The sequence below is a fragment of the Phoxinus phoxinus genome, assembly GCF_949152265.1.
Source record: "Phoxinus phoxinus genome assembly, chromosome: 15".
Taxonomy (NCBI): domain Eukaryota; kingdom Metazoa; phylum Chordata; class Actinopteri; order Cypriniformes; family Leuciscidae; genus Phoxinus; species Phoxinus phoxinus.
In genome coordinates, this window is record NC_136890.1 from 28,829,572 (window position 1) to 28,857,255 (window position 27,684).

At 36.3% G+C, this 27,684-nt stretch overlaps 1 protein-coding gene across 4 annotated transcripts; it reads left to right on the forward strand.

Moving 5' to 3' along the window:
• Positions 1-244: 244 nt before the first annotated feature.
• fnbp1a (formin binding protein 1a) lies at positions 245-26,546 on the forward strand. Of its 4 annotated transcripts, XM_079637166.1 has the most exons (17): positions 245-693; positions 2,631-2,746; positions 5,759-5,815; positions 7,630-7,777; positions 9,641-9,703; positions 10,279-10,383; positions 15,012-15,140; positions 15,583-15,729; positions 18,997-19,176; positions 20,190-20,372; positions 20,631-20,645; positions 20,927-21,036; positions 21,596-21,728; positions 22,096-22,223; positions 22,788-22,930; positions 24,413-24,571; positions 25,956-26,093. In XM_079637166.1, exons 1-17 carry the CDS (start codon positions 619-621, stop codon positions 25,961-25,963), a joined length of 1,899 nt encoding a protein of 632 aa, XP_079493292.1. In that variant the 5' UTR covers positions 245-618; the 3' UTR covers positions 25,964-26,093. The 4 variants fall into 4 exon arrangements, with proteins under 4 accessions (XP_079493292.1, XP_079493294.1, XP_079493291.1 ...); XM_079637168.1 differs by lacking the exon at positions 20,631-20,645 and having other exon boundaries at positions 20,190-20,384; positions 25,956-26,546; XM_079637165.1 differs by lacking the exon at positions 25,956-26,093 and having other exon boundaries at positions 24,413-25,392.
• Positions 26,547-27,684: the final 1,138 nt, after the last annotated feature.

Genomic DNA, 27,684 nt, shown 5'->3' on the forward strand with positions numbered 1-27,684 from the left:
ACTGTTCTAGTAAACCCAAGTACTGTAAAAAAAATATTTTCATTTATTTTTTCTTGAAACTTATTTGTCCATTTATCTGACAATTTTCCTTTATTTTTCAAGAGCAAAATTGTACACCATTGGCAATAGATAAACTAGAACTAACAAGTAAAAACGAATTAATTAAACTAGTTTAATTAAACTATAATTAATACTAGTTTTCACACCTGGAACAGGACAAAAGAGAAGAAATTAAAGAAAAGCTATTCAAAGAAAATGTTTCAAAATGTCCTTCCCCTTTCATTTTTATTTTTATCCTTAGTCGCACGGATCCACATATTTGAGAACACACATCTTATCAGTTTGTCTGTGAGTAACTGGTGTTGTGAGGTGGATTCTGGCGCTGCTGCGTCCCGCTCTGCGCGTGGCCGTCTAGTTCTCTCTGAGGCGCGTGAATGCACGAGTACACAAGGCATTATCTTCATTTCCAGACCAGTTTCATCGGCAATTTACAGAATGCGGAGGTGAAAACGGACGGTCTCGCCGATCGAGGTACAAATCCTTGACGGTATACACTGGTATTAGACCAGTTAGTATTATTTTTAATATCTGAACGCTGTTCCTGGGCGAAAATCACGCATGCATTCAAACAGAGGATTATCGCGGAGGAACTGCCTTGAAACCATGAGCTGCAGTTGGGGGACGGAGCTGTGGGTGAGTACCGCCGTGAGTCATGGAGGCGAATGCATCTGCAAGATATTGAGCAATATAGCGCACAAAATGTTTACGATCTCCATTAGTAACATGCATAATGCCCATTAGTGATGGATTAATAGCCCACCGCACCGCCCATTTTACAGTGTTGCAGACCGCAAATTCTAGCTACTGTTACAGGAATCTTTCATTTCACGAATTTAGCCCTCAATTTTATGCATGCACGTCCAGATATTTGAATGCAAGCAAATGCATGCTCCCTGAAGCTCGTTTAATGCAGTTATTAGTCATCAGCGTTGACTAAATACCCTAGATGGCAATAATCCTGTGCTAATGCTGTCCCTAACCACAAGTGAATGAGGCTGGAGCAGGTGCACAGGTTATTCCCAGGCATGTCTTTTCTCAGCTTTGATGTTGCAATGTGTCTGTAACAAAGTAACAGTGTTGTATTGTTGCACCACATGTTACAGCTTCTATTATGGTATTATATTGTATTAATATTGTAACGTTTTCTAATAATTTCTGGTCCTTGCTAGGCTAGCTGTAACATCATGGGACCTTTACCTAGTAACAACACCATAATGCAGGATAAAATATTCAGGGTTGTATAGCCTAGCGGTTAGAAATCAGGGTGCTACTGCTATCCAAAAAGGTTCAGAATTTCAGTCCAGGACCCATTTAATCTCAAGTCGTTTTAATATGTGTAGGAGAGACCAGGGAATTTGGGTGTGTTGTAAAATCACCAGTTTAACCATTTAGACATAAGTTATGGGGTGAAATCATCCTGCTTGGCCACCACCCTCCTCAGGTGACAGTAGAAGCTGTAAGTCTTCATAAAATATGACAAGGGTGATATTTTAAAAGGATTTACGGGACTAAAAACCTAGCTAATGGATGTTAAATGTCAGAAGTCGTATCATCTGAATCAGCAGATTCTTGTTTAATTTAATTAAAAGCTACAACAATAAATGAATGCATTCATCCAATAGTATGACAACAGTGCTCCTTGTACTTGACAATAATTTAATTTTAGAAATAAGTTGTTTATTTCTAAAAACTGCTTTCATTTGTGTCAGACAACTATAAAAATATTGGTCACACTTTAGATTAGGGTCCAATTCTCACTATTATCTACGACTTTTGCCTCAATAAACTCCTAATTACTGCTTATTAATAGTTAGGAAGGTAGTTGTTAAGTTTAGGTATTGGTCAGGATTAAGGGATGTTGAATATGCTCATGCAGAATACATGGCCAAAATCCTAAGCAACTAGTTCATAGTTCATACTACTAGTTCATAGTGAGACCCTAAACTAAAGTGTGTGTGTTACTATAATATTTGATCAAAGTTTAAGTCATTGTTCATAAAAACACAGTTACAGACAATAAAAGATGTTGAAAATGATATTAGTATCAGTCGGGTGGCTAATAAGTAATAAACTGAGCATTAGGCTATTCAAAATTGTCTATTTAAACAGACAAATGCTTTAAAAAGCTATACTATGGTACTCACGGGAGATTCAGATCGATATGTTTTGTAACAGTAACCTTGTAACAGTAACCTAGTGGTTAATAGGTTTCAAAACAAGTGAAATGCTCCGTGATGGATGAAGTTTGTACTGTGTATATAGTGATAAGCATTACGACTGGAGGGCTAGCACTGCTGAATAATGGATCTGACTCATTGCCAATGTCAGACAATACTGCAAACTCATGAAATTATATGGGATGACTTGATATCTCTCCTTTGGGTCCTCTTTCATAGTCATATCAAATCCATCAAAGCAAAATCTATACTTTTTTATCTCCTAAAGTGTTCTGTTGGCACTATACCTTCATTGCTATTTCATATTTAGTAACTGATATGAACGTGAGACGCACTAAATGTTCAGTCCTTCACGTGTTAACTTTCAGTCTGTTGTTTTGCTGTCCTTTGCAGGATCAGTTTGATAATCTAGAGAAACACACTCAGTGGGGCATTGAGTTTTTGGAGCGCTACACTAAGTTTGTGAAGGAACGGTCTGAAATCGAACTGAGTTATGCCAAACAGATCAGGTAAGATTTGTTACTCATATATTTGTAGATTTTATAATGATATAAGGTCATGTTATCATCCTTTAGTTGCTCAAATTGTATGTCAATACAAGTCACGTTTATTTATTAAGCGCTTTATACAAACAAATATTGTTTAAACGGCAGCTTCTCTGTGATAAACAGGAAAGTAACAGTGTTAATGTTACAAAATTCATCAGATTTGAAACAACTTTTAGCTGTAAAGCTCAGCAGAAGAATTTTTTTTTTATTTGGTTCAATTCAGATTCAATGTTGGTTCAGTTCCGTTCAATAATTAGATATAATTATAAATTATAAAATAGACAATAGGATCATTATCTTGCTCAATTCAAGTTTTTGTGTTATCATCTGATACTATCAGTACAGTCACATCAATAATATTTTCTGAATACTAAATTTGTCCGTTTTTTTAGGGATGAGCGGTGTAACCAAAATCTTATATCACAGAAATTGTATAAATTATAATATAATTATTATAATTCATAAAAAAATCCAGTGAATTAAATACTATTTTTGATCCTCACAGATTGATCACTGCATCAGCAAAGTACTGAACTGTTAGTCACAATTGATTAGTTGAGTCTGAATATGCCAGATATCTGGATAACATATGATTCACATTAAATGGACAATGTATTATGCAAATGTTCATAAAGATGCTGTTATATGAGGACAAGGTATTATGTCAGTGAGAACAAACATTAAACAGGTCACATGTCCAATGTGTATTGCCATGGATACTGGGTTTCCACAGCTCTGACCTACATTTTTATTATCCACCACTGATACTGTAATATTTCTTCCTGACTGCATTTTGGAAGTTTATTAAGCAGCAGTTTCCACTGGATATGTTGACCCCGAGGATACTGGATGACTTACCAGCATCATCTGCGCTCCTGCTCAAAGACATACGCAGAGAAACCTCAGCGTTTATAATAAACCCCACAGCTGGAGCGCGCCGATTTGACCAGACGCGCACCAAACAGGCCCTTTCTGTTTTCATGTTCTGATCTCATAAGAGTAAATCCTCTTTATGTGGCCGTTTGCTCAATCCGTGCATTGTTGTTGTTTTTAAGAAGTGTGCCAGACTGTATTTTGTTCTGAAGAAAGAGTCTTTAATTCACAACATCTCCCAGAGGCTTTTTTTTTTTTATGTGTTCAGATCGCAGCCATGGGTGAAAGATTTATTAAGCGCTAAGCGCATGTTAGCAGATAAACTGCATCGACATGGATCTGTCTCGCCGAGGAATAATAGTCCTTTGAAAACCGCTGGGTTGGGTTATTCTAATGAGGATTTATTTATGGCTTTGTTCACCTTTTTCCTATTTGCCGTCGCATATTGACTCACAGGGCGGCCCATTAGGCAGATCGTAGGGAAACTAGCAGACAATAAAGCAACTGCATCGGTGTGGTCTTGTCAAGAAACTGCAAGATGGTGATCTGCCTAGCAACACGTCAGACTCCTGGGAGGTACCGTTGGGTGTGTGCAGAGAGAGGGAGAGATAGAGTGAAGGAAAGCTGCAGGAAAAAGCATAGAGGGGGCGGCACCGTCAGCATGCGCTCGCACCATCATAATTGATTTTAAGCCATTTATAGGCCCTCTTGAAATTAATCACATAATATTCATGTATAAAGCAATGATTTTCTCGTTTTTACTGTGTCATTTGACGTCGTCCTGTACAAAGGTCAGCCTCATGAATCGGACGCCTTGTTCAGTGGGATGATACGATTATTCTGATGGTGACTATTAGCTTTTGTTTGCGCCGCAGCCTCGCGTTGCACCACAAGCACCATTAGATGTTATTTGTCATTGAGATGCACAATTTCATTCATTCAAATTACCGGGATACAAAGGCACCTTTGAAACAGTAAAATGTCTTAGTTTGCCTTGCTTTCTGCAAAACCAATAGTTTTGGGTGGAAGAAATGTTTGCTAAATTTGCTGTTTTTTATAACTGAGAGGATGTAAATGAATTAACACTCAGTATCTTTTGGCCCTTTAATGGTTAAAAAAACTAAACTGCATGTATTTTGCAGAAGAACATTTTGGTTGTGCTTCGACTCATCGAATGAATATGGTTATCCTGCTGCTCATAAAACATTCACTACTAGGCTTAAAAGATATGACCAGGTTAGATGGAAAGGATTTCAAGCTGACTAGACATGGTACGTCCTTGGAAAAAAAATTCCAGCACAGCGCTACAACAACCATAATGAAATGACCCTTCACACAATAGATAATGCTTTACAATGACCTCTGTTAGAGAGCTAGATGTGGCAATTTATCTGTTCAATAACCTCGCTCTCCAGTTGAGTATTAAAAACGCCATCGCTTTTACAACATTTTTGTAATTCCTCAATTCCTCAGTTCTCGCCATCTTTGAAAAGCCAAGCTAATGTTGATACTTGTTTTATTACGAGCTCTGGCGCGCTCTCTTTTTGCCAGCAGACTCTCCTCTTTTCTGCGTTTTTTAAAACGGGTGATTCCTCAAAGATTTGAGATTAAGCGTGTCCGTCATATCCGCATGTCAACCTTTTCCGCCCGTTGTCAACTAACCTATATGCCACTGCACCATATGCATCTAAGTGGCCGGTGACCAACTTTTCTCTATTTACGGATATGACAAGAAACACACGGGCGAGTGATGTATGATATAAACACTTATTATAATAAGGTTACCATAGTGAATCAGGGTAAGACAAAAACACGTTTTGGAACAAGGATTGATGAGGTATTGACTCAAAAAAAATTACAGTGTACCTTTAAAATGTGTAATTTATGTACCACCAGCTTCACCAAAAATGACGACTAAACACTTCCTCCATCTACCATTGGTTGGACAAACAGACAGTCCCGCCCTAAAACTCACACTGGTTCAAACAAACAAAATTCATTTACAAACGGCTTGCTTATGGTTGTTTAATAGGAGAAAATATTTTAACATGAAATATTGACACCATTTAAAAATACTCTGTTTTGTATGTCTTATTATAGGAATCTGTCCAAGAAGTATCAGCTGAAAAAGAACTCTAAAGATGAGGAGGAATACAAGTGAGTGGGAACAGTTTGGCACACATAAATCATACACATGCATTGATATCTTAAGCCTAGCCATTTACTAGCGATGTATCAGCTTTACTTACACCAAACAGGGTCCCACTTTATATTAAGTGGCCCTAATACCTGTGAACTTACATGGTAACTACATGTGTACGTACTAGTATGTAACTACAGTTCAAGTACACATTGGTACATAGTATCTACAACTGTATTATTAGTGTAACTACACGTATGTAACAACACATGTAATGGTATGTGTAAGTAAAAATGTGTAACAGGACATTGGTAACAACACTTTTTTCAGATCAGTAAGTTTACATGTGAAACAGGAATTATGTAACTACATTTTGTAACAACAATATGTAGCCTATTTGTTGTTCCACTTCCACATGCAGTCTTAGATACTGCAGTTACCAGTTTGGGTATAAATGTATTTAATTTCCAACAAGTGGACAGTGCCTATGGAATTATCATGTAACGACACTGATGTGCGCAACAATTACCTTAACAATTACACTTTATATTAAGTGGACAGTTCCTGAGGAGGTTACCATGTAACACTGGTATCACAAGGTGAAACTTTAGTTGTAATTCAACATTAGTCCTGCCAGTCATAAATGTATTCCAACTGGTAACTGCAGTATCTAAGACTGCATGTGGAAGTGGAACAACAAATAGGCTACATATTGTTGTTACAAAATGTAGTTACATAATTCCTGTTACACATGTGTACTTACTGAAGTGAAAAATATGTCATGTTACACATTTGTACTTACACATACCATTCTGAGGGTTGTTACATATGTGTAGTTACGCAAATGTTACAGCTGTAGATACTATGTACCAATGTGTACTTACACTGTAGTTACATACTATGTACACATGTAGTTACCATGTAAGTTCACAGGTATTAGGGCCACTTAATATAAAGTGGGACCCAAAACGGTCATTTCCTATATACTAGGGTTCAAAAGTTTGGAATGAAAGATTTTATTAATATTTATTATCGAAATCTAATATGCTCACGCTGCATTTTTAAAATAAAAAATACAGTGTGAAATATGATTATAACTGTTTTCTATTTGAATATATTTTTTTATGTAATTTTTATTCCTGTGATCAAAGATGAATTTTCAGCATCATTACTCTAGTATTCAGTGTCACATGATCCTTCAGAAATCATTTTAATATGATGATTTGCTGCTTAAAAAACATTTCTTATTATTATCAAGGTTGAAAATGATTTAATGCATCCTTACTGAAGAAAATAATTTCTAACCCAAACTTCTTTGACTGGTAGTGTACACATAAATGAGTGTTAATTTAATTTGAGCAATTTTGCATAGGCCTCATTTGCTGTAATCACATTGCATCATTTGGTTGCCCCAAAATTATTTGTGCACAGCCACATTGTAGAACAAAATATCAAACTTTACAAGTATTATTTAAAAGGAACAATAACATGCTTTTCAATCCAAATCTTTAACAAAAAAACAAGTTTATTAGGTTATAAGTTGACACCAATTAGTTAAAAGGGCTCATAAAACTGACATGCAGACATTATCAATGTGACTTAAGGGTCCATACATTTTTGGGGCCACTATGTATTTTGGCATTACATTGGCCAGCATTGATATCAGTATCAATATCAGCCATTGAAAAACGAATTAAGTTTATCACTATTGTAGTCTTAATCATGAGTGGGCCATTTTTAATTAAGGAAAATAAACAAATTATTGTCACATCTATAATGTCTCATCTTGCTTTTTGTTGATGTATTATAACGTTTTCGCATTTGCTGTTAGGTACACGTCATGTAGAGCATTTCTGATTACCTTAAATGAGCTGAACGACTACGCGGGTCAACACGAGGTCATCGCCGAAAACCTGTCCTCTCAGATCACCGCCGAATTGACCCGCTACACTCAAGAACTGAAGGCTGAACGGAAATCGGTACGAACATGTCTTTTCCGTGCTTTTCTTGTCAGGACGATGCCAAAAAATCCTGCTTTCTAGAGATCATTTAAAGAGAATCTAAAAAAAGAATCAAATCCCTCAATAACATGAATGACCCGTTCAATACATGTATGAAACTACAGTAATTCTTTCTCTGCGCTCCAGCACAGGCTCACCTCTTATAAATCCAGGGTTAATCGCGTAGGAATATGGTATTATTTTGTTTATGATTTCTCCCAGCTCCGTGGAATGAAGCCAGACCCAATGTGGGTCATGTATTCAGGTCAATGGAGTTTGAGAAGGTCGCCCTCCCCCCGCTCTTGGCCTCTCTTGTCTAAAGGTTCTCGCACGGGTTCAGGAGGCCTCTGTCTGAGGCTGGTGGCTGGAAGTAATACGACAGCAGAGTAAAACAGCGCCGCGCACGAGCTGAGGGAAGCTTCATTCCCTCTGTTGATGCATTTTGTCTGCCTTTTGTGTTCAAATGTCACGCTGAGAGAAAGTGGTCTTTATGTATTTTTCATAAAGAGAGTAGTGGAATGCCATGAGTGGGAAGACACAAGCGATCGCCTGTGCCGGTTTGTCAGTGAAGTTTTCGCTAATGAGAACCCCTAAATAAATGATTTGTGTTCCAGGGAGGAATTCTGCAGTTAATTAACATTTATTGTACTAGAGTATGTCTTTGCTGCCGTAATTGAATTCTTTATGGAATGACGAGGGGTTTGGATTCAGCGATAGCTCTGGAATATAATCTTTCTAACAGCTGCTGTCTGGCTTGATTGTCTCATATTTCATTTAATCAGCTTAGTTTCCAATTAAATGTCTTTTCAGCATAATATTTTAAAAGGATGTGTTGGACTGTGATGGTTGTCATGACTGTGCAGGAGCTGAAATAGAATTGCTTAATCCTCAAACCCACTTAATTATGGTAAAAAGTTACTGTACAATACAGTTTTTCATGGATTGTTTCTGGCATAAACAGCCAAATGTTCAATGAAAATGTCCAAAAAATATTTTCAAATAATAATAATCAGAATAAATTACTTCACCGCCAAGTAATAAAGTTCATTAATCTACTTACCGGTATATTGTTTTAAGTTCACTCAAATTTGTTTTAACATTTTGTAATTCAGTGCACAAGTGGTATGGACTACTTTTTTGGGTCACCATCCAATTTGTATGGAAAATAACTGCTCTGCCTTATCTTTTGAGTTTCATGAAAAAAATGTAATAATAGGGTGAATTATGAGAAAATTAGCTATTAATGTAATTAATGCGTAAAAATGTAATTCCTTTTCTATAAAAAATGTATCTATCCTAATGTTCTGTACCCTTTTTTATTAACCTCCAACTGTACAGACTCCATTTCAACTTGTCTATTTTTAGTTTTGCACATTGTCTTTGCATTTTCTTCAGAGAATGTAGAAAATCTAGTTCACTATTTCTAACTACCGTTCAAAGGTTTGGGGGCAGTACGATTTTTAAAAAAAGAAATTGTAATAGTTTTATTAATCAGGAATGCATTAAATTAATCAAAAGTGAGAGTAAAGATGTTTATAATGATACAAAATATTTCTATACATTCATCAAAGATTCCTGAAAAATAAATGTGCATGTGATACTGAAGAGTGGAGTAATGGCTGCTGAAAATTCAGCGTTGCCATCACAGGAATACATTACATTGTAAGATATATTAAAATAAAAACAAGTTACTTTAAATTGTAATTATTTGTATATTTTTACTGCATTTTTGATGGAATTAATGCAGCCTTGGTGGGCATAAGAGCAAAAAAAACAACCCTAAACTTTTGAATGGTAGTGTATTAAATTGTAATTATATTTCTTGTCTTTTCTTTCCAATAGCATTTCCATGATGGCCGCAGAGCGCAACAGCACATTGAGAATTCCTGGAAGCAGCTGGAATCGGTGAGTCAGTTTAACTGAACAGAACATAGTGTGACTATTCAAATTTTTCCTGATACTGCCTTCTCTTTCATCACCTGTCTGAGATATGAGCTAGAACTGGGTCACTTTGTACAGTAAACGCTTGTGTGAAATGAGCCACAGGTGTCTGTAAAAGGTGTCTCTTTTAAAATAAGCAACAACTTACTGCTACAGGTTTTAATACAAAAAGAAAGGAACTATTCTGGTTTCACAGACGGGGCTTAGATTAAGCCAAGATTAGGCCTTAGTTCAATTAGGAAATTTAAGTAGCTTTTATAAACGTGCATCAGAAAAAAACATTACTGGTGTGTATCTTGAGACAAAACAATGGCACTGACATATTTTAAGATTTGACAGTGCAAGTTGCTTTCAATTAAAACAGCTCAAACATGCATTTTAGCCTGAGACTGGGGGATAGAGTAACAACTAAAAGTAGCGCCACTACAAGCTGAACTAAATTTTTTTAGTCACTTGACCGTTGTATACTTTTTTTTAGCAATTAAAAAATACTAATTTTTAATTCCTCATTTTAATGCAAGTTTCTTTGCTCTTTTCAGAGTAAGAGAAGATTTGAAAGAGACTGTAAGGAAGCGGATCGAGCCCAGCATTACTTCGACAAGGTGGATGCCGACATTAACGTGACTAAAGCAGACGTGGAAAAGGTATGGATCACGTGTGTGTGTGTGTGTGTGTGTGTGTGTGTGTGTGTGTGTGTGTGTGAGATGGAGAAGAGACCGATCCTATCATAAACCCCTCATTCTCCATGACTGCTTTCATCCTTTTCTGTGAGTCTGTGTGGATGATCCCTCTTTTGGAACGAGGCGGTGGTGACGGACGCTGATAGAACCCACCGTGACCTTACACCTTTTACTGTACCTCACCTGCTCCTACCTTCTCTGTACTGCAGAAAATACCCATTTTGTTCAAAGAGAAGTTGGACTGTATGCACGATAAATCTGTGATCAAATTGGTACCTGCTAAATTTTCGTTGTTTTTTTTCATTAATGTTAGTCAGATAATGCATTAACTAATGTTTACTATTGGGACCTTATTGTAAAGTGTTACCGGACATTTTTTATTATTTAAATGTTCAATAATAAACTCAAAGACCACAAAAAATGAAGGTACGGTAGTTTCAATAAGAAAGAAACCATAACTAATATGGCAGCGGCCTTTTTGTTATTATTATTATTATTATAAGGCTAAATGAACGGATTTGGATTTTGTTTAGCCCATGTATAGATGTCTTCTTAAGTAACTTCTGTTATTAGTGTGTCTGTGACACTAATCGACTCTTGTCTTTGTTTTTTAACATGTCTTAAAGCGGTGTTCTCTCAAGGTAGGTTTGAACCAAGAGTCGTCTTTGTCGGTGAGGAGTTTGTCAACTTGTTCGGTGTATTACCCATATCAGCAAAGAGTGTTTGTCGTAATTTGCGTTGTTGTTTTTTTTTGTTCGTTTTTAGCTTTTGTTACGTTCACGTCTATGCTTGCAGCGAATCTTTCCTGTATTCACCTTCTACAAATGTACAGAATAAGACTAGTCATGGAAGACTGATGTTAAAATGCATTTCGATTGCGAAAATGGGCTACAGTACGTTTACGTTTAGGGTTACACAAAATCAATAGCTATTACTGTCACCCACAAAAAGTCCTGAGTTTGAGAGTCTGTGCACACTGTCTGGTTCATGTACATGGTTGTATACAGTATGTACAGTGGCCACTAAAAGCATTTAGACTCTTTAAAATGAATGAATTTCATTGCATTATGTGCTGTATCAAGTCATTTACAAACACTTTTCAAGCAAAACACTTCAGTTTGTTGTGTTGTTCAAAATTAATTAAAAAATATTGTGACACTTTGGGGTTGCAAAATGTGAGTGGAACATAGTTATTGTGATAAACTATACGCTAAAAAAAATTGCGCTAAAATGTCAATTGTTATTTCTGAGAAAAGCTTTACCTTTTTTGCATATGGAACTTGGATTTATATTTTGTGTTTAATGCAATTAACATTCACAAATTTGTGTGTGACTTAAGTATCTAAATGCTTTTTTGGTCTGCTGTATGTTTAGTTAGTATGCATGATGAATGGATGTCTGGTGAGAATAATTTGGACCACTTTCACATTTTGTTTTTGGAACATTCATTGTCATTTTAGTGGGTGTGTGTATGTTTGTGTGTATTTATTTTCTCATACACTGTCGATACTCCATCGTGTTATTCTTATCAGAGTCTTCTTCATCGTTATACTATATACTATCTCTGGAGTGTGCAGTATACAACCAGAGCACACTGAGTGATATATCCCACAATGCAATAGCCAAATTGACCTTCCATTTCCAGGTTCAAATGATCCTGAAGGAATATCAACTGCATCTTTTTTTGACTATTTTTTAAAATTAAGACTGCCATGAGTTCAGACATTTGTACACAAAATGAGTACGGAGAACCTAAAGGGACATGGTGGAGGGAGAACGCAAAACATTTGGGAGAGAATGCAAAAGCATTGACTTATTTTTTTTCCCTCCCATCTCATATTTTTTTCCATCACCATGTCCCTTTAGGGGCTCCATAAAATGGGATTAAAATTCAGAGTAACTGTTTAATTTTAAATGATACTGTAACGATTTCAACACCACTAGGTGAATGAAACATGCAAATTGATCAGGTCATGTAGCAAACTAAGTAAAAAATGACCAAAATTGACTATTTTGCTTTCTAGCGTTTTATGGTTAGGCATAGACAGTATATCACCTTTTGTAGATTAAAGGAGTAGGCTACTTCACTTTAAAATGAAAATTAGCCCATGATTTACTCACCCTCAAGTCATCTTCGGTGTATATGACTTTCTTCTTTCAGACTAATACTGTCAGAGTTATATTAATAAATGTCCTGGCTCTTCCAAGCTTTATAATGGCAGTGGATTGCAACCATCAGTATGAAGCTCAAAAAGTGCATCCATCCATTATAAACGAACTCCACACGGCTCCGGGGGGTTAATAAAGGCCTTCTGAAGCGAAACGATGAGTGTGTGTAACATGTTAAATATGAATATTTATTCTAAAATATCAGCAGTATGTCGCATTACTCCAGGGTTCCCACGGGTCCTTGAAATCCTTGAAAGTTTGTGAATCGGAAAAAAAGATTTCAAGGCCCTGGAAAGTTTTTGAAAACGATCATAATAGATACAAGTCCTTGAAAGTGCTTGAATTTATTTTGTGCAAGAAGTTTTCTGGGGAAAAAAATCCATATTATTCCCACCGGTCCGCTAATGTGTTACTTCGGCAACACTTTGTGGCCTATACGTACTAGCTTGCTTGATTTACGTTAGTTAAGGCTGTACTTCTGCGTCGGGTGTACGCCGTAGTGTACATCGTAGGCTACGCACGTAGGCAACACTGTTTAATGTTCCACTGTGTATAGATTCCTCGTGGCTGTTTTGATTTGGCTACTACAAGCAATGGCGACTGAAAGAGAGCGGATCATGTTGGAGCTGGAGCTTATCGAGTTGGAAAAACAGTAAATTTTAGTGAAATTTCTGAATTTAAAAATGGCGGGCGGTGCAGAAGAACACGCCGGAAACGCGTAGGAGGAAACGCAATGCTACCAAGCCGACCAATCACAGATCTTGCGGTCCGCGTCGTTGCGACGTGTAGTCAAATTCTTGAGGAGGTGCGCGTCAGGGTACGGCGAAGGGTACGCCGTATGGTACACGTCTATGCGTATGCTACGCCGTACCTACTGCGCGCACCCGACGCAGAAGTATAAATTGGCCTTTCAAGTTCAAATGGAAAAAAAATAGCTAATAAAATTTTTATAAATATTGCGTAGTATCTTAAAATCCCTTCAAAATTCTAAATAATCAAAAAATAATATTGAACAAAAATATATTACATTGGTTTTCCTGGGGGGGGGGGGGAGAAGTTGCATGTCAAGGCTTCGGTCACTTTTGACCGCGACAGAGCCAAGTGTGACCCCTAAATGAAGATGACCAGAGGGTTAGGTCCTTGAATTTTAGGCTATTGGACCTGGAAAGTCCTTGAAAAGTCCTTGAATTTGAGGTTAACCAAGGTGTGGGAACCCTGTTACTCGCATAAGTTGCACTTTACACTTAAGTTAAATCCATATGTTCGTTTGGCCGGTCGCTAGTTATTTTACTTTATTAAGTTTTAAATATTAATATTTTTCTTACACACACTCATCGTTTCGCTTCAGAAGGCCTTTATTAACCCCCTGAAGCCATGTAGACTTTTGTTTATGATGGATGGATGCACTTTTTTGAGCTTCATACTGATGGTTGCAATCCACTGCCATTATAAAGCTCGGAAGCATTAGGGTGTTTATTCCGATTGTATTCGTCTGAAAGAAGAAAGTCATATACACCTGGGATGGCTTGAGGGTGAGTAAATCATGGGCTAATTTTAATTTTAAAGAGAGCTACTCCTTTAAAGCATCATTTGACAACTTCATCTGCTTAAAGTCACCATGAAATCAAAATTGACACTTATTTTATTGTGTGTGTATGGAATATTGCAGTATTATTATAAATGATTTACCTGTGCACATCAATGTTTTTCGAAAATTCATAGAATTAAAATAAGTTCCCCTTCCTTTTTCAGCGACTTCACTTTTGGGGTGAGGGCGGGACAACCTGTCACTCACATGAGATCGACCAATAGCAAAGCACAACCATCAAATCAATTCCCCATGGACAAAATAAAGTCCTGACCTAAATTTTTTTCTTGTTTCTGAAGCCATTTCAATCGGATACAGGTCACAATAGGGATCGCAACTTCTGTTTCATGCTGAATGTACTAAATGTACTAATGCAGCGGTAAATCAACCACCGGCCTTGTTATTGGATATTGCACATTTTCGGTTTTCGTTTGTTTTTGAGTGGACACTCAGTGAATGTGTAAAATAAATTCTCCTAGCAGTTAAACTCTACATAAAAAACGATGACCCACAAATTTGCTGAATGAATTACTGATAAACATAGCTAGCTTTTGCGTTATTTTTCCTGAGTACATCATTTGATTATATTTCTGTGTTTGATCTGTGCTGTTTGGTTAAGTGTAGATCACTGACTCTATTGATCTGAAGTTGACGTCAGACTACATGTTTATATTATGTAATCTGCTAATAGACTCTCACTGTTTGTTTACTTGTCATGTCAAAAGGTGATTGTTTTATTTGTCAGTCCTTGGCCTTTACGTTCTGATGTCATTCTTTGTAGAAAGGATCTTAATTAATTTTTTCTCTCTGTCTTTTGTGCTGTCTGTCTTTCTAGGCGAAGCAGCAAGCTCAGTTGAGGCATCAGGTAGCTGAAGACAGTAAAAACGAGTACCTGACATACCTGCAGAAGTTCAACAAGGACCAACACGAGCACTACTACACCCTCATACCACATATCTTTCAAGTAATTGTCTCTCTTGATCATAAATTAAACATTATATTAAAATATTCAGTCACACTTTAGATTAGAGTCCAATTCTCACTATTAACTAACTATGACTTTTGCCTCAGTAAACTCCTAATTACTACTTATTAATAGTTAGTAAGGTTGTTTAGGTATGGGGTAGGATGAAGGGATGTAGAGTATGGTCATGCAGAATAAGTCATTAATATGTGCTTTAATAAGTACTAATAAACCGCCAATATACTAGTAATATGCATGCTAATAAGCAACTAGTTCATAGTAAGAATTGGACCCTAACTAAAGTGTTACCAAATATTCGAATGTTGATGAAAGAAGCATAATTATGCTATTAAGCTTAACTTTTATGTCTGATATGCATTGTTTAGACCATGAACTTTACAATGAAGTATTGCATGGTTTAATGGTGTTTTCTCCTTTGCAGAGGATACAGGAGATGGAGGAGAGGCGAGTGGGCAGGGTGAGGGAGAGCATGCGGGTGTACACTGAGGTCGAGCGTAAAGTATTACCCATCGTCAGCAAGTGTCTGGACGGCATGACCAAGGCAGCTGAGTCCATCGAGCCTAAAATGGTACGTTAAGTGCTATGGCTCCTTTATGCTGAAAATGCACTGGTTCTGGATTCCACAGCCATCTGTTGATCAGCCTATTGCTGGAAAATCCTATTCAATGAAAATCTTTTAGGCCATAAAAATACCTTTTTAGCAGTGTGGTTGAGAATCGAGAACTGGTTCTTGTTCAGAATTGGTAAGATTTAAACAAAATAGCACATACACAATGCCCAGTCAGTGTCTAATGACTCTTTTAGATCGGTTCTTTTAATAAATCAGTCAAAAGGATTTGCAAATAACTTTTAGACTCAGATTACTGCTTAATTATGAAGTGTATTATCTGCACTACTAATTTAGTTTCTAAGAGTCTATAATCAATAATAATGGCAAGACTTGATAATAAAAGTCCCTTTAGTTAAAGGGATATTTCACCCAAAAATGAAAACTCTGTCATTAATCACTCACTGTCATCATGTCTGTTCATTTTTGTAACACAAAGATCTTTTTTAAGAAATCGTTTTGATGAGCTTTGTGTCCCTCCATTGACAGCTACACAACTGACACTTCAAAAAGTTCATAAAGAGATTGTAAAACTTGAGTGGTTTAGTCCAACTTTTCTGAAGAGACATAATCGCTTTATATGATGAACAGATTAAATTTAGACTTTTATTCACAAATAAACATTCAAAAGAAAGTCTTACGGGTTTGGAAATAATGACAAAATTTTCATTTTTGGGTGAATTATCCCTTTAACATTGAGAACAGGAGAGAGGCTGCACTATGCATAAATAGTCTTTTTATTTGCACAAACGCATTTCGGCGCGTGCCTTCTTCAGTGTGCTTCTTCACTGAAGAAGGCACGCGCCGAAACGCGTTTGTGCAAATAAAAAGACTATTTATGCATAGTGCGGCCTCTCTCCTGTTCTAAATATTCCAATTATTCAGGCCAGCACTCTTAAAGTTTACTTTAATCACTGAGTGAAGCCCGCTCCTATTCCCATTTACCCTTTAACATTGAGCAATACATTTGTTACAGTTTTTATTCATCTTTCTTTTTTAATGTTACAAAAATACTACTGTCTATATTAGCTCAGGTCCATTAAAAAAATATTAAGATACAATGCTTGATTTTAGTAATGCATTAGTAAATGTTAAAATTAACATGAACTTAGATTAATATATGCTTTACAAGTATTTTTTATTGTTAGTTCATGCTAACAAATGGAAACTTATTGTTAAGTGTTAGCATAAACATCAAGACATTTGTATGCACTACTGTTCAATGTGGGGTCAACATTATTTTTCTTGAAAGAAATCTCAGCAAGGCGGCATTTATTTGATAAAAATATAGTAAAAACAGAAATATCATTACAATTTAAATTAACATTTTTCCATTTGAATATATGCTAAAATGTCATTTATTCCTGTGATCAAAGCGGAATTGTCAGCATCATTACGCCAGTCTTTAGAAATCAGTCTAACATGCTGATTTGCTGCTGAATAAAAGTATTACTTTCAAAAAAACAAAGATGAAAAAATCTCCAAACTATAAATAAATAGGATGCGTGAAAAAGGAAAGTAGGAAGAAGAAATAAGGGGGCTTATTGATGCGCCACGTCACCGGTAGGACTATGATTTGTAGAAGCAGCACATAGGAGTTCTCCTGGCTGTGAGGTGATTCAACTTTTCCAAATGAAGCCAGCAGCAAATGAATAATATAGCAGTTCAAAATGCTGACTAGATTTCTGTGATTATCGTTGGCCCACTTACAAGCTAACGAGTGGTGATCGTAATACAGTGTCGTCGCCCAGGTTACCATCAATAATTTACAGCTGCGGGGGAATCGCTGCCAGCTAACGGCTGATGTGCCTGTTGTCCGTCTCATCTGCTAAATCCCGTCCCAGTGCTCATGATGTGGCCATTGCCGTCCTGTCCAAATATGGCAGATGGGAAGTCTAATTTCCAGCGCAGCACTAATTGACTCATACGAGCTGGGTTTTGCAGCAGATTTGAAGTGGCTTAGCAACAAAGACTTAAGCCTCTCTGTGGCTTTTGGGCTGTGTGTGTGTGTGTGTGCACGTATAGTACGTGTGTGTGTCTTTTCAGAGATAGTGTGCTGGTCATATGAAGCAGCCCTCCATAAAATCAACCTCCTATAGAAGTCATAGGTTCGTTTGGTTGGGTTATGGATGCCATGTATATGCTAAAAATAGTCTCTTGGTCTGACCTGAACTGCAGTAGAGGGATTAGATCGAGGGGATTTACAGCCGTCTTATTTCTGTGGTGGTTGTGCATTTCATTGTCCGTAGTACATAATTGTACTGTGATTATGATGTGAGTTGGAAGGTTATCTTTGGTTAACCTGTAGCCTACAGTGAAGTCTGTATTGCCATAGTAAATCATCCATGACAGTGTTTCCTACAGGATTTAGCTTCTTTAGCAAGATTAGTAACTTGATAGACAATGAAACTTTTTGTATTTATATATATTTTTTTTAAATAGTTAAAATATAATATTATTTATATTTGATTTATTTATTTACAACTCTGATGTGACATTCAAGTGTAAGTGTGTGTGTGTGTGTGTGTGTGTGTGTGTGTGTGTGTGTGTGTGTGTGTGTGTGTGTGTGTGTGTGTGTGTGTGTGTGTGTGTGTGTGTGTGTGTGTGTGTGTGTGTGTGTGAAAATGTAAATAACTTTTTTTATATTTTATATAACAAAATGTGTAACTTTCTCTTCTTTTGAATTAGATTTATATAGTATAAGAATTTTTAAAAAATTCATTCAATTCGTGATGTCTACAAAGTCAATGATTAGTGTTAAATAATCATGATCACAATAGTGACCAAAGTAATCTTGATAACAAAGTAACTCATTTTGAGTCAGACGTAATTACAGTACTTGCGGTTTACAAAATGAGTTAGTAATCTGATTAATCTGATTCAGTAAAGAAGTGAATAATTCAGTTTGATTCGTCAGTTGGTTTTAACTAATCTATTCAAAAGAACCTCACCAGTTGAACTCATTGGGTGTATTGGAAGTTATTGAGAAAAATGCATTAGAAAGTTATGTTGCCATTTCCAACCATATGCTATGTTTTATAGCCTTGTTTTTTTCAATCTTGTAAATGATATACATTACAGTGAACAGACTGTGCTAAATTAATATCTATGGTTTGTGTTAGCAAATGTTGTGATTTTAAACCCACTTAACTTGAAGAGTCATCCTAATCTCTGTTTTTGTTATAGCACAAAGCCTTACTGACATTTTTATCCCTTTTTTAATCTCAGGACAGTAAGCAAGTCGTAGAATCATACAAGTCGGGCTTCGAGCCGCCGGGTGACGTGGAGTTTGAGGATTACAGCGTGTCAATGAAGAGGGCCGTGTCAGAATCAAGCTTCCTCAATGCTCGCGGAGAGAGCAGACGCCGGAGCAGGAGCAAACTGTGGCCTTTACTCAAGAGAAATAAGGTACGGATCTGTGGATCATAGACACCTGCTAAAATCACTAGAAAACTGGAAACTACGTTGCACATGTATGGCCCATTAAGATGCCGTTATATTCAAGTTTTATTGCTATTAAGGAGTGTTTGCAGTGGCTATTTCATGCAACTAGATCATGCAGTTCGTTATAATAGAATCTTATTCTGATGATTAAAGTCAGCATAAAACGGAAGTTGTGATAGTGACATATATCCGAGTAAAACTAAAAAATGTAGGGTCGGGCGGGACTTGATTTTGTTAATTGGTAATTAATTGGATGGTTGTGGTTTGCTATTGGTCGATCTCATTTGAGTGACAGGTTGTCCTGCCCTCACTCCAAAAAACACTTAATCAGAGAAGAAATGTCGCTGCAAGAGGGAAGGAAATCTAATTTGATTAAAGATTACGAGGGCATATCAAAATAATGATGTGCAGGGATAAATTATTTATAATAAATACTGCAATAGTCCGTAACATTTTTATTTCATGGTAACTAAAGCCGAGTTGACACTGTACAATTTTGAGACAAATTTGGACAATTCTAAAAGATTCCTCTGATCCTGGGCCAAAATCTGTGATCGCTAGTCTGACATGTTTGCCGATTAATGACCAATTGCAATCAAATTTGACCTCTAACTGAATTCTGGCAGTGTCAGAAGTTTTGAGGCACAGTCCTGTAGTGCGACTTCTATGACAACCGTCAAATCTAAAACCAATAGGAGCGCAGAACCTGATCACGCAATTAGTGAGACAACAACAAACCACCACTTGCTCCACACACATCTTTGGTTGTTTTGATAGCGCCACAGTTTGTAAACTTTGAAAAATATATTAGATTGCATGCAACACCTTTAATAAAGCTTGCAGTGAGTTTTTTTGTCACCGCATGAGAAGCACTGAACATTGGCTTTGGCCTTGAATATTTCTCTCTCTTCATCTTCTCTCTTCCTCTCTTTCTCCATTCCATTTCTCAATGTGCTCCATCACACCCTCATCTGTAGCTTATGTCTTTGTTAGCGTCGCCCCGCCAGCCCCCTCCCCCTCCCCCCACCTCCCCGTCTCCGGACGGCCTCCTCAACGGCCCCCAGTCCCCGCAGCAGCCCAAGGAGCCCCTGAGCCAGCGCCTCAACGACTTCATGAGCACCAAACACAAAATGCACTGCCTGCGGAGCCTGAAACGCGGGGTAAGTTCACGAGTCGCCACGTCACGCGTGTGTGTTTCCCATGGATCTGATTGGACGACTCCAGACACTAAAGCACCATCAGCTCAGTTTGGTTCTAAAGTAATGTGTGGATGTGTAATCTGTGTCTCGTTCTCATGCTTTTTATCAACGCCATCCTTAACATATCTGTCTTAACAGCAACATGAAACTCCCATGTTTTCTTTGTGTGTGTAATAACAGTTTCCGCTAACACGTTTTTTCTTGTCTTAACATTCACAGCTTTCTCTAAAGCTGGTAAGTCTGACTTGATATTAAAATGTGCTATAAAATCCTCAAGACTTTTCATAGTAAATGTTTATTTTATATATTATGTATTTTCATTTTGACTACACACTGAATTTTTAATGCTTGAAGTAAAGTAAGTTATAAAAATAAAGGTTTGACAGTCACACTTTTGGCATGAAGGCTGATCCACATTATAGCTTATTCTGTCCCAGATCTGCCCACTTAACTGGCAAGCTGTTTGTGTTTGGTTTGTTATTTTTCAACTCATAACTTTCTGCATATTTTCACAGGGAACAGGCCAGGAGGACTACAGTCATCTGCCACCCGAGCAGAGGAGGAAGAAACTACAGGCCAAGCTCAATGACATCAACAAGGACATCCAGAAAGAGATGGATCAGAGGTAAATCACCCAGTAGCTGCCATGCTGGGAATAGTAACAGCCTTTCTGCAAAATACCCCATCGTTGTTTAAAACATACACTACCGTTCAAAAGTACGATTTTTTTTAAAAGGGAGAAGACACTTGTTCAGCAAGGCTGCATTAAATTGATCAAAAGTGACAGGAAAGACATTTATAATGTTACAAAATATTTATATTTCAAATAAATGCTGTTCTTTTGGATGTTCTGTTTATCAATGAATCTTTGAAAAAAGTAATGATGCTGAAAATTCAGCTTTACATCACAGGAATAAACTACTGACCTAATAAAGACTTATTTATTCTCTTTGGCTTTTAATTCTCCTTGAACAGTTTCGATTATTGGGTTACTATTGTTGTTTGTTCCTTGATTTTTGTAGTTTTATGTATTTTATTTAATTTTGTGTACAGCACTTTGGTCAGCCTTGGTTGTTTTAAAATGTGCTTTATAAATAAATATTGTATTGCATGATGTAACAATATGTCAAGTGAGTTCACATGCTATTGTTTCTACTAACTATTCTTCTTATAATTGTTTTCAGGGACGCCCTGACTAAAATGAAAGATGTCTACATTAAAAACCCTCACTTGGGGGATCCAGACAGTATAGATCCACGGTTAGAAGAAATCACACAAAGCTTGGAAAAATTACAGCTGGAGGCACATAAATTTGAGGTGAGTCCCTAATGAATTTGGTCAGGTACCTTCGAATGTCAATCGTGAATATACTGTGATTTATGTGTGTTTTTGTCTCATACTCAGTGTATACCGGTAGTATAATATTGTATTGTATGTTTACTACCTGTATTTGAGTCCCTTATATATATACTGTGTATGTTGTAAATTGTAAATATTTGTAATACTGTACATGTTTGTGTGTATATTTTACACTCCATACTGTCAAGCTGCAGAGATTGCACCAAATAATTTCACCACCTGTACACTTGTGTTCATGGTGTTGTGAACTTGTGACAAAGTGATTTGATTAGAATGATTAACTATTACAAATAAATCGAAAGATCTGTTGCTTGTGTGTTCTCAGGGCTGGCTGACGGAGGTGGAGAGGAAGTTACTTGAAAAGGGATCCGAGTCTCAGAGAAGACAGAGCAATCATTTTGACTCGCAGGGCAACACGCCTCTTACAAACAACTACGGTCAAAACCGAGAGAGGTACTTCAGTCCCTAGACAGCAGGGCTGCCCAACATGATCCACATATTAAAGGGATAGTTCACCCAAAAATGAAAATCTGTCATCATTTACTCAGCCTCAATGTTGTTGATAAAAATATGATATTTTGACAAATGTTGGCAACCATTAACCATCAACTGTTTTTTACCCATATTCTTCAAAATATCATCTTTTGTGTTCAGCAGAAAAAAATTAATTCATAAAGGTGAATAAATGATGACCGAATTAAACATTTTGGGTCAAATATCCCTTTAACTTTCATAACTCAAAACTTCCTTAAAAAGACTGTGGATACATCTCTGAACTCTTTGACGTTATAAAAAAAACCCATTACAAGTGAACTTTATAGAAAAAAATGATATAATGCGGTTTAATGCTATTAAAACTTGATCTTATTTCGACAGTACAGTAATCTTATAGGCGGATCGTGAATTCAGTACAGCCTCACGCGAGGCATGCGACGGTGTAACATTAACTGTATAATCTGGCTATAACGTCAAAGTTAATTTTGTCTGTTTTACGCATTGCATGTCTTCTGCACATAGTCCGGATGGCAGCTACACGGAAGACCCCAGCACAGAGACGACGATGCAGTTCAAATCGCGCAGTACTGAGTTCGATGACGAATTTGATGATGAGGAACCTTTACCCACTATTGGAACATGCAAAGCACTTTATCCGTTTGAAGGTAACAGAAAAGAAAAATGTGTTAAGTTCAAATGTGCCAGGAATTCACGTCTGCTCAGTGGTTATGAAGCCCTTTGTCAGTTTCGGGGATAAGAAGTTCAAAGTAGTTTCAACCAAAATGTGCATTTAAGCATAAACTTTTCGATCAAAACATTTTTAATATTATGAGAAATATGTTGAAATGTAAGTGTATCTAAACTTCTAAATTTATATTATTCTATGGCAGAAATGATTGAGAAATTGCAAAATGGAAAAAATTAAGACATGCAAACACAAATTAAATAAACAACATTAAAATGAAATTACCGTAATTTTAAGATTTTAAAACAAAACTTTTTAAACAATTTACTCGATTAACTAAAATAAATAAACACAATAAAATGTGTTTAAAATTCAAAAATGAGTCAAACACTTTTTTCACAATTATTTGCTTGAATAATTTGTAAGTCGCTTTGGATAAAAGCATAAACATTTGGATTTAAACAACATTTTTAATTAAAAAATGTTTAACATAATGAGAAATATATTCAAGAGTATAAGTGTGTCTAAACTTTTGACTGGTTCTAAATTTATATAATAATTCTATGGCAGAAATATACAAATTTGGATTGATAATTGGCAGAATGGAAAAAAATAACAAGTATAAAATGAACATACAAATATTTTTAACAAAATTATTAAAACAATAAAATACAATTAAATTTAAGAGTTAAAAATAAAACGTAAAAAAAATAACTCAACTAAATGACATTATAATAAAAACAAAATAAACAAATATAAAATGTAAATATGAGTAAAAACTGGGGATGCACCTAAATGAAAATTCTGGGCCGAAACCAAAAATTCGAGATACACGTGGCAGAAAACCAATTTATTTATTTTTAATTTTTTAAACCACACTTTTATTTCAAGTAAAAAAAAATGTATATAAAATAGGCCTATAATAAAATTATATTAAATATCAATGTTTTAATTAAATCAATATATCAGTATATTATTCAGTTATATGCAGCAGAATTTGATTTAACAGATTTATTTTTTGACCTATTATCAAAATAAAGCTATTATTATCAGAGCATGTGAGCAGATAGTAGGGAGAGGATCAGTGAACAAGAGGATAGGGTCATTTTATCAGCGTTGCCCAGCACGGCCACACACACACACACACACATGCACACATAGCACAGTAGGGCTATTGCAAACAGAAACAAGTTCAGAGAAATTTTATGCCGGCATGTTTTTTAGCGGACTTTGCCTTTCCGGTGAGCGTGAACGGTACATGCAATTTGTTTTTGTTTTTACATTTTTTTTAAAAAGTGTCTGCTAAATGAATAAATGTACTCAGAATTAACAATTAAATGAAACAGAAATTATGCTTGTATAGAAATAATAATTAAAAAAGTGTTATGGGTGAAGGTTCATTTTTTTATCAAGTTGACTTGTTTTGGAAACCAATACAAATTGCGTGTTTTTGCGTCTGTAGGTCAGAACGAAGGTACCATATCCATGGCCGAGGGTGAAATGCTGTATGTAATCGAGGAGGATAAGGGTGATGGATGGACCCGTGTCCGCAGAAACGAGGACGAGGAGGGATACGTGCCCACATCCTACATCAAACTCTTTTTGGACACGAATGCCAAAGGTGCTATGACATACATATAATCCCACGCCACAGAACACCCGGAAAGGGTCATTAGTGAACGCCGTTTGTACATTACCGTTTGTACACTGTACATACAGTAGAAGATCATGAAAATGTCCTCATTGAACAGAGGAAGCAGAGCAATTTCTGTTTGTACATGTTCAAGATGCCATGTGTCATTTCTCAGTTTTGGTCTTTATTTACGTTTTTTAATTATTTGTCTCAGACTTTATTTCTGCATCCATAAGGGTAAATTAGGCAATAAAGACACAGCTGCTGTGAAATTTTGATATATCTGATGGAATGGCATTATATATAGCATTATAGCTTGGCATTATGGTGGTTTTCTGCTATAACCAAGATATTTAGATACTCATCATCTTCATATTTTTTAACGATCTACATGCAATCAAATACTTTTAGATTAGCAGCCAAATGATTAAGAGCAGAAATTCTAATATTCTGAAACCTTCTGGCAATAAAAAATAATTTACTAATATTTTGACCTTAAAACTACAAATAAGTAGCAATCCTGCATTTTAACAGTGTTTTTAATTGTAATAATTTTTTAAGACGTCGAAATATCTGACTTGAGAGAATCTTTTGCATGAGAGATGGAATAGAATATTTTCTCAGGTATGTTTACGTTGGTCTACTACATCCTTGTACCTCAAATCCTGAATATACGGGATTTTTTCTTCTTTTTTTTTCCTTGCAGCAAATCACATTCAATTTAAATGCATATCATTAAATGTGAAGAGCTCAAGTAATTAATGCATGCGTCTTTGAGACTTAAGCTAGCTTTGCATTTGCTGCTGTACAAAAAAGATCCGCTTTAGAAGTAAAAAAATATATACTCACGAACCCATAGTTAACACAATGCCTTTCAGTGTAGTGAGCGTTGAAGCAATAATTCAAAAGATGCATGTTATTTGTACATTGACCAGCATGGAAAACCAACAGAACATGAAGTTTCCAGAAGGTCAACGCAGTGTGTATTAGGAATATTTACAGCTGGAATACCGCTCTATATGCATGCTATAAAGCAGACAGGCTACTTATTGCTGCTTAACGGATTCATAATTTGTCCATAGCTTTATCAGCAGCTGTTAAATACGCTTGATAGTGTCGCAAGCTAAATATATGAACAGTTTTGTATCGTTTTTATACCGTCCCTGTCTTTAATTCACATGACATAGTGGAGCTGCACTCTGAAGTTGACTGAACGTTTTTAACCCATCATTTCATTGCTGTCTGTGAATCAACGATTGTACAGGAATGTCATAGTTCAATTCTTATGCAACATCTCTAACATGTCTTGTGTGATGTTTTTTTTTTTTTTTTTTTTTTTTTTTGCTTTTTGTTTCTGTTCCTTTCTTTGCAGATCCCTAAAAGTGTTTGGCTGGCACAGGAGTGGCAGGGCAAGCGTCCTTGCGTGAAACGTCCTCCTCTTGTAACTGTAGTCAGAGATGTGGGACAATGTGGGACTAACTGAAAGGATATTCCATTTTTAACGCAACCTCTTTCACTGAACTCCTCTCGTCTGCCATAATAATGCAAACCGATCTTTTTCATGACTAGCGTGCTGATTATTTGCTAAAGCTTGCTTCTCGTATGGACCTACAGTAGAATATTTAGCCGTAGCTGCTTGCCGTCAGAGCAGAGCCTTTAGGTTTGTTTGCAGAGGCACAGAGTAAGTGCCGTGTACATGTCTTGTTATTGCCTGGCTTGCTTCAGAGCCGAGAGGAGTTTTCTCATGAAGACATTAGACTTAATGAATATTTGTCAGTGCAGACTGTTCAGTTGTGTGAAAACTATAAAAATGTGGGGGATAAATGGGACTCATTTTATACATTATAGGCTTGCTTTGTTTTGTTGTACAGTGTTTGCAAGGCGGCACTGTATTTAAATCCTTCTGCATTTAATCCAGTTACAACTATAATACATTTAAGATTAAAGACCCATTAAAATGGCAATTTTCTTTCCTATGATGTTGATGACTGAATCAATGGACATATCAAAAGGTTTGGGGTCAGTAAGATATATAAAAAAAATTGGAAAGAAATGAATTATTTTATTCAGAAAGCATGCTTTAAATTGGCCAAATGTCACAGTAAAAACTTTCATAATGTTACAGAAGGATTCTATAACAAATAAATGCTGTTCTTTTGAACTTTCTATTCAAAGAATCCTGAAAAAATGTATTATGGTTTTCACTAAAATATTAAGCAGCACAACTGTTTTTTTCAACAATGATCATTAGAAATGTTTCTTGAGCAGCAAATCATCATATCAGAATGATTTCTGAAGGATCATGTAGGACTGGAATAATGATGCTGGAATGCTGGCCTCACAGGAATGAATTACATTTTTAAATAGTAAGATAGAATTTTTTATATTTCACAATTTTTTTATTTTTTTTATTTAATTTCGCAAATAGTTTTATTTATCTTACTGACCCCAAACTTTAGGGGTCTTTAAACCGACTTATGATCGAATGTTTTTTAAAATGTAAAGGGGTCATGACATTTTTTTTTTTTGCATCTATTTTCAATCTTCTCCCTGTCTGAAACAATCTGTTTTAAAGGGGCGGCTACTTTAAGGCTTGTCAGTAAACGGCATGTTATGATTGGCTAACGTCATTGCATTGGAAACCCACTCGCTATTCACACCAGTAAGTGTTTTGAAAACATCCATATAAAACCATAATTTACAGAATACCATAAGCATTATGAAATTGTTTGCTTACGGTGTGTGATGCAGTTGCTGTCAGATCCAATACAGTTGGGTGCTTCATCTTTCAACAAAAGTTTATTTATGATCTCTCCATTACACTGTGCCTTGCTGACACAATGCTCCGTACAAACATATAATCCATATAATAATATAATGGGTTCTATTTGCTTTTGACGCGACGCTAGGCCAGTGTAGGCAAATGTCAGCCGTTAAGCCACTGAAGGCCAGTGGGCGGGGCCTATGGTGCGATGTATAACTATTCGTCGATGTCTTGCTCTGGAGGCAGTCTTATGCAAGCGTATTTGCCTGTGTGTCGTCACAGATCCCACAATATGAAAACAAGCTGTTTTTGGAGCTTGATTAAACTAAATGCTTTG

Bases quoted from the DNA above. Each gene is read 5' to 3' on its own strand.
- fnbp1a (XM_079637165.1), top strand. From the start codon at position 619: ATGCATTCAAACAGAGGATTATCGCGGAGGAACTGCCTTGAAACCATG. The intron at 21,037-21,595 runs GTAAATCACCCA...AATTGTTTTCAG, and splicing joins CAGAAAGAGATGGATCAGAG to GGACGCCCTGACTAAAATGA. The intron at 21,729-22,095 runs GTGAGTCCCTAA...GTGTGTTCTCAG, and splicing joins TGGAGGCACATAAATTTGAG to GGCTGGCTGACGGAGGTGGA.